Consider the following 8,071-nt stretch of genomic DNA (forward strand, 5'->3'; position numbering starts at 1 on the left):
ACCATCCACTTCAAAGATGGCAAAATTTATTGCTTCAAAATTCATCGAAAAAGCTAAAACCGTTTAGCCGAAATGAAGGGAAGGGAATGAGCTTAATCTGCCAGGCCGTTCCGTGCGAACGTAAACAACGCGCACGGAAAGAAAATATTGCTGGCGCTACAGAACGAGAGAAAAAAATCTCCACCCCGCAACAACAAGTACGAAATAGGCAAGGGTTGGTGTGGGGTGAGTGGAGGGGGGGGAGGGGGGGGAAATGGCGATGAAGATACCCATCACTAAAGCCCGAAAGCTCATCCATTTTTTTTTTTTTGGTGCTCCAGCTCAAGCACCTAGGATGCCGCTGTGTTGCGTACGCGGAACGGCACTCGTCTTTTAAACGCCCGCCCAAAGTGAAACAAACGGACCAAACGGAACAAGGTGGCCACCCAGTGTGGTGCCAAATGCCAAAGCACGAAACAAAAAACCCCACCACGAAGACAAGACAAGATATAAATGCTTTTTTAGCGCAGCGCCAAAAAAAACAATATCGCTGGAAAACGACCTGTTTAATGACGTGCCTATTAAGGAAGGCTTTATAAAGTGAGCTGGTAAAGCGTACAGGTGAGCATAGTGGAAGATTTCCCACCCTCCCAAAAAAAGGTCCCGACCAGGCGTTTCGACACTTTTGTGCGGTTTTTGCACCGCCCGACACGGCGAAGCTTTCCACCGCGGCGAAGCACGCGGAAACAGCCAAATAAAGCGCCTAAATGTAGGCACCGCGCGTGGCAAATTTAGTACCGCGGTGCGTAATAGCGCTGGGCAAAAGTTTTTCAATGTCGCGTTTTCGGGGTGGCTGTTTTGCAGTTGTTTGTATGTGTTTGTGTGTGTGTGTGTGTGTGTGTGTGTGTGCTAACATCGATATCCTTACGCCCCAAACGTTCGCATCCTGCCGAGTTTTCGCGAGCGTTAAATCCATTCGCTTTACGCGTCCGGGCGCATTATGCGCGGGCTTGTCTCCTCGCAGGTGCTGGCGCGTACGGCATACCGAGAGTATCTGTGTGCCAGGTGTGTCAGTAATTGTTGCACGGTACGAAGAAGCTTTCGGTTTCGTTGGTCGGTTTTTTTTCCAGTTGTTGTTGTTGCTTTTTAAGGCTTTCCCACAGGGTGGCCTACGTCTTCAAGCGTGTAACGCTACGGAAGATGCTAAATTGATTAATTGTACGTTCGCACACGGAATGCGTTACGCGATACCGGCGGGTAATCACACAAGAATTCGTGATGAGGATTAGCAGAAGCAGTCACTCTCGATACCTGCCTCCGGTTTCGTTTGAGCACGCTGGAATTTCCGATGTAAGATTCCATCACCCCGATTTAGAGTACATGGTGTGAATTAAAACTCCAAACATGAAAGAAAACGTACTGTTTATTTGTTTGTGAGCTTTCATTTTCTAACTAAATCCACAGCATGACTGTAGAAATGCAAACAACGGTTCTTATCGAGCAAATGCAAAACATCTTCTCAGTTTCACACGGCTAAGATCATTGTTCTACTGCACGGGATAATAAATTTAACACCACCTGCCATCACGCAAAGGTAAGAAATAATAAGCGAAAACAAAACAACATTGCACCAGCATAATTGAGTGTATTTATCGCTTTAGTACAACCGTGCTCGCAGTGCGTCAAGTTTCGGCTTGTGCTAATAATAAAATTACACCCGTTGTGCGGATTGCATACCTCCTGGCGTGAAACTCGTACGAAAGCGGGCAAAGCTGGAAGAACAAAACAGTAAGCGATCGGGACGGCGCTATTTTTAGCAGAAATTTTGAACCGTGTGTGATTCGGGTCTCGCAGGATGGCAAAGCGTGCGTGGGCCAACCAGTAACAACGACGACTCGAACGTCACCTGGCACGGTGTTCATTGGCACTTCCGGGGCTGTTAATTTCAGCGATATCGATACCAACCCCGGTGCCGGGCACAATCTGTACGACATGAAACCGTTCGTGAGGAATTGATATTTCACCCTTAACGTTCCTGAGAAGTTTAAGCGCTAACGTGCTGACAACACGATGTGTGTGTGTGTGTGCGCGTGTTTAAATCGGGTGCTGAAGAAGGGGGTGCCCTCCCCCACGTGTGCACTCACCTGATTTAATGTGCGTTTGTGTATGCACATTGAACTGTCTAAAGGTTACGAACGGAAAGAAAATAAAGCAGACAAAACCATTCGACCAACTACAGTGAGTCACATAATCATATGGCCTTTTTGTAAATTTATTTTATTTTTAGTTTTTAAATTAAATAAAATAAAATAAATTCTAGAGTTTTCCATCCCTACTGTAGTGTACTGACATATTTACTATTTTAAGTAAATATATAACTGTAACAATATATTTACTGTAAACTAACCGAGCATGCCCGGGAAAAGGTAAAAAACATGAAGGAAAAGTAATAATAAATAAATGAAATATTTGTAGTAAACTTATATACAACATGATTATTTATTTTTCTTAAAATTACAAATAATTACAGTTGCTGGATAATCAAATGACACGTACAAAAGACATTTCTCCTATTTATGATAAAAATTAGCGCATAGGGGGCCTCCAAGGGGATTGATCCTCCACTGTAAGACGACTTGTACATAAATAAGTAAATAAACAAATAAATAAATAAATAACCGTATAATTAACTTAACAAACTGAACAATAAATATATAAATAAATAAAAAATAAAATTAAAAAAAAAACCGGTGGAGTCGTGTACCATCGTTTATATCTTTTCTATTATTTTTAACATCGTACAATGTAATTTTTACGTATCTACAAATTTTGTTTTATTTATCAATAGAACGGCCGAGCCGTACATCTATCTACTATACTTTATGCATATTTTTTTCTCATCGATAAGTGACCGTATAGGTATGACACGCACTGTATAACGTCCTGTCCATTGCTCGGTGGACCGTTTCCTTGACGTCCACCATTCTCGGTGGTAAATGTTAGTCCTTGAACGTCCTTGATTTGGTAAGTGAATTTTCACACGTTAGCACACATAACAACACTTCTATCCCCCTCCGCCCTCTCCATCTCCTCCTCCTCCTCCTCCTACTCCTTCTCCTCCCCGGTGGACATTACACGCCATCACCGATAATCGCTCTGCTGGAAAAGATTGCGGACGATCCCTTGCCGCGGGCCGCAAACCCGATTTCGGGTTTGGGAAGGTGTGCGCGTGTGTGTGTGTGTGTGGTAATGGAGGAAAGAAAGAAAAAACTAGGGGATTTATTCTCAAACCCGCTCGGTCAATCATCGGTCTGCGGTAGATCCGGTTGGATGGTGAAAGTGAACGAACCACTAAACCACCGCACATTGTCGATGTGAGCAAATCAAACCACACACCACCACCACCTTTTGGCTACTCAATGTGGTGTTGGGGGGGGGGGGGGGATGGAAGAGTTTTCCGCGAAGGGGGTGTGCCATCGATTACCGGACACACTTTTCTCCCGGGGGCACGCTCGAGTGGCGGTTTACGAGCAATAAAGGGGACCCTTTTCACTAACCGCACCATCACCAACGCTGCTGACGTCCACCGTTGGGTCCGTTTTGGCAATGCGTACGAGTTCGGTCCGCACCGTACACCATTCCTGTAGCTCGGGTTCCTGCGGGAAAGAAATAATGTCCATCATTATGAAGCCACCGAACCGAACTTGGGCGTCCGTTGTGTAGTTTATGCTTGCGCGCTGTACCGACCAATAAGACACCGAGCGAATGGAGGGCGCCGAGCGCGGTCCCGAGTTCCAGCAGCAGCTTCGTGCGGAACGTGCCGTACCCGGGCTCGAGCCGATCCGCCACGGCGAGCAGATCCCGGCAGAGCTCTATCGTGCGCCGGCAGGCAGCTTCCGTTGGTGCTGGAAAGAGTAATGGTTCGGATTGAGCGCATCGAAAGGCCGCTTCCCGTGGGTCCCTTACCTGTCGTGGTTCGATTTGAAACCCGGGCGCTACCTAGGAGTTGCGTAAGCGCATACTTTGCCTGCAGGATGTAAGCGTTCCACCGATGAAGCGTTGGTTCGTGACGTGCCAGAAACGCTTCGTACCCCGCCGGATCGGTACGGTCTAGGGCGAGCAGTGCCTGCTGCAGCTGTTCGCACCTGGCGACGTACTGCTCTGGCCGTTCCTGGTACGAACAGCGCTTGCTTGTGCAGCGCCACACCGTCCGATAGTTGGTCGGTTCGACCGCCAGCACCAGGCTCGGTGTACGGCGACAGTTGGGACACCGGAACCCGCTTGCCTCCGTACCATGCTCTGCTGGATCGTTGCACCGTTCGCAGGCACAATCAAAGCACTTGGCCTGGCGGAGCGCCAGCCGGCGCTGGACCGTACCGAGCAGCGGTTGCGTGTAGGACGCATGGATGACGGCACCCTCCGGAATGTCAACCGTGGCCACCAGCACCATATGCAGCCGGTCGTCAAAGTAATGCTTCGTGTTGGGCCGACAGTCGTGCGATAGCATGGCGCCCAGCGGGTAAAGTCCACGCACCTTCACGTGCTGCTCCGGCAACCGAATCTCGTAACAGTTCGTGTCGAGGATCGCGCTCAGCTCCAGCACGGTCTGCTCACTGTACTGCTGCAGGCCAAGCACGTTGCGCACGAATGGCACCAGATTCGACCGCAACACCCCGTACAGCGGACTCGCCAACCGTTCCTGCAGATGCGACTCGAACCCCCGCACGGTTGCATACCATTCAGGCGCATTACGCTCCAGCAGCAGCACACGCAGCGGTACGATCACACAGTACGCCGACTCACGGTGGTCCGGATTGGACGGATGGGGGCGAATGTTGGGCCGGTACCCGCTGCCAGCCAACACCGCACACTCCGCACGATGCTGGGCCGCCTCCTCGCAACTCACCCCACACAGTGGCCAACCGCAACGGGTACACTCGTGGAAACGTTCCCCGCCCTTACCGGACGCCTTCAACAGCGGCACCAAATTACGGTTGCAGCCAAGACACAGCGGCACGTTCGCGATCTTCGGCCCGACCGCGTACGGTTCGTCCCGGTAAATTATCTCACCCTGCTTGATGTGCCGCGTTGCCACCAGATGGCGCCCGAGCCGATCGTTGCGTACCACCTGCGAAGGGTAAAACAACTGATTAAAGCTTCTTGGGAAACAGGGGGGAGGGGGGGGGAGAGGCTTCTTCTTCTTCATTGGCACAAACAACCTCAAGCGGTCTAAGCCTGCCATTCCTTGCTTTCTTTGACTTTATTTACCCGTAGCTGGATAATCAGTCCAGCACACGGAGGATTGGTCCGGATAGGGTTTTGGACCGATCCTGTTGTGTGAAGAACGGCTACGCTACTAATACACCACAAAAGCTCCAACGGGCCGCTAGGGATGTAAAGCTAGCCGAAACAATTAATTGGCTTCCGTCTCATACTTCCAACGCCTGCAAGTATGCAACATTATTATCCTTGAGGCGTTCTCCGAAATAAATTAGCGTTTAGCAGACGTTTGCGCAAGCTTTACATTGCATACTGGTAGGCGTACACGGTCCAGACAAAATCGGGAACAAGCATTAGAAAGGCTCTTGTTCGAGGGGCTCGTTGCATACATGCAGGCGTAAAATTTGTTGCAGAGTGTAGTATTGCTGCTTGTACCGCAACATAATGCGGCCGATATTAATCTAAACCCATCTAATTGTAAAACTTTCAAACAAATTTATGTTAATTGACAAAAATACTTTTGTGAGACTTTTGTTTCGAAATATTTAATAATTGATTAACTTTTAAACTGCAATTTACCCTGACACAATTGCTGCGCCCATATTTATGCAGCCAAACTTCACGACCACGTGGCAGGAATATTTAACCCGAAAAATTTAATAACAATGTTATTTCGATTCATGAGCCAGCGAAATTGAACGACATTCTTCGTAGCAATCGGCTAAAAATATATACCCTTCCGTTCGGCTTGATGTAACCTGCATCTCATTTTTGATGCCTTCATTAAGATAATATTGGATGCGGGTGTATGTGTGTGTGTGTGTGTGTGTGTGTGTGTGTTTTTGGTCCCGGAAGCCATACACAAAGTATCCCACTTACAATGTAACGAGCTATTTTTCTTTCAAGTTTATACCGGCCCAAATATGTATTGGCAAGGTTCGCAAAGCAGGCACCGGTGTGTGAAGGAAATTCCACACCACAATTTTTGATGAGACTCCATGGCGCCGGCTTCGGTTGATGTGACGAAATTGATAATACCGCTCCGAACCCGCTCCTGCCGGTATGGGCCACCCGCAACGCCCAACTCTATGTAATTCACACACAAGCAAAGCGCACGCACGGTATGAAGTCGATTAAATAATCCTTCTCCCTCGAGCCGCCGAGCAGCGCGGTGTTCGACGAGGGGTTTGCCGCGTGCCGATACATTGTCACATTCGTTCCTGCGAGCTGATACACATGCGAACACGATAGTACCACAGCCGTTGCGTCTTCTGCGGTGCCCTTAATCGGTACGTTAAGGCATGATGGCAATTTAAAGAACTTGATAGAAGAACTTGTCATCCTGCAACATTGTTTGCGGTTACAAAAGGATTTTTTTTTTCAAAAAATAGACTCACACGCGCAGCCACCACTTGCTGAAGGGGTTTTGGCGTTGACACACATACACACACATCCATGTGTATCAGCGAAATCTGGTTTGTAATGGGGTTGTGTGGCTTTCCCGGATTTAATCCCGCTTCGGGCGAGGAAGGACCAGCAAAAAACGAACATCAACAACATGTCCACATCCCACACGGGCCATGGAAATGAGACACGGCGAATTCATTAACTTTCGGCATTACACTTCACCGACAGACGAGACGGGGAAGGTGGGAAGGAAGTGTTGGCCGGGGGTGTGAGACTTACAGCGGAGTTCAAGGGTTGCAGTGTGCAAAACTTTGTGCCGTGGTTTTCATACCATCCACGCATTCGAACACCTCAAACGTGGCTTTACACACTCTGGATCACTGTTTCACCTCCAGTGATATTTAAATTCTGACAGCTTTCGTGTCTACTCGACCACGAAATTTCGAGAGTAGATATCCAGCACTATATCTGCTAATATTCTGGATGCAAAACGGCAAAGACACGGTGTTTGGTTACTTGACCAACTTGACCGTAATGATGGTCTCTCACGAGCTCTTTCACACACGCAACTAGCCACACACATCAAATCTGGATGATGTGTTGGATCTTTTCTCAAGATGACAGACTATTTGTCTCTCGTCACAGTCTGCCAAACTTTTATTTTCCTTCCCCCGAGGTTCGTTACTAATTTGCCCGTTTGTCAGCGGAAGCGAAGGAAACTAAACGTAATTATGGCTGTCACTCGACGGAAAATAAAGGGGTATCCCTCCCGACCCCTTCGCACCATCCCTCTCGCTCTGCGGGTCATCACACTCACTTTAAACCGACGACACTGGTCACGGTGCTGGGCTTTCCAATCGGCGCGCTGGTGGTCGCGACCACAGTAGGCAACCTGCTGACAGCCCGCACAGCGGTGCGCCGCTGGAGCGCTACAGACACGGCAGAGGGATGTCATCACGGCTCACTACTGGCGGCACTGACTGACGATGGATCACATGCGGGACCAAAAAACCGTGGCCGGACCCACCACGCTGCCCATCAGCCAAATCGAACCAGAGCCGATTTGCATGTGCGGTACCGTTCTTATATGCGCAGCGAAGAATTGCTCCACAGTACACCGGGAATTCCCAATGCGAATTCGTCGCTTTTAGCATTCTAGTAGCTCTTTTGCTGTACATATAAGGCACGAGCATTGGGCAGGTTTTCGATGGCAATTTGCGCCTGAATGTATGTAATTGTCAGCCCAATCGTCTAATACATGTCCAGCACCTGGAGTCTGCTAGAATCGATGATAAGGTTACAACATGTGAGCATTTTGTATGATTTACCACAACAAACATCACCAAAACACAATAGTGGAATAACAAAAGAAGTCTCGCCATGCTTTTGCCGAATTGGTTGCCTACATTTAGGCGTACAAAAAAATATTTTAAAACAGAACAAAATCAAATAAACATATAAAATT

The 8,071-nt window shown here is 48.3% G+C and overlaps 1 protein-coding gene across 1 annotated transcript; it reads right to left on the bottom strand.

The window, feature by feature from the left end:
• Positions 1-3,503: 3,503 nt before the first annotated feature.
• Positions 3,504-7,592, bottom strand: LOC128307295 (SET domain-containing protein SmydA-8-like). Its single transcript, XM_053045057.1, has 4 exons — positions 7,424-7,592; positions 3,946-5,107; positions 3,727-3,884; positions 3,504-3,635 (listed from the first exon to the last, which is right to left on the bottom strand). Exons 1-4 carry the CDS (start codon positions 7,559-7,561, stop codon positions 3,504-3,506), a joined length of 1,590 nt encoding a protein of 529 aa, XP_052901017.1. The 5' UTR covers positions 7,562-7,592.
• Between the last annotated feature and the right edge of the window lie 479 nt (positions 7,593-8,071).

This window comes from Anopheles moucheti, chromosome X (genome assembly GCF_943734755.1).
Source record: "Anopheles moucheti chromosome X, idAnoMoucSN_F20_07, whole genome shotgun sequence".
NCBI lineage: Eukaryota > Metazoa > Arthropoda > Insecta > Diptera > Culicidae > Anopheles > Anopheles moucheti.

Excerpts from the sequence above, each read along its gene's own strand:
- LOC128307295 (XM_053045057.1), bottom strand. The coding sequence starts at position 7,561 with ATGACATCCCTCTGCCGTGTCTGTAGCGCTCCAGCGGCGCACCGCTGT. Across the intron at positions 5,108-7,423 it reads ACCAGTGTCGTCGGTTTAAA|GTGGTACGCAACGATCGGCT; the intron begins GTGAGTGTGATG and ends TACCCTTCGCAG. Across the intron at positions 3,636-3,726 it reads ATTCGCTCGGTGTCTTATTG|GAACCCGAGCTACAGGAATG; the intron begins GTCGGTACAGCG and ends TCTTTCCCGCAG.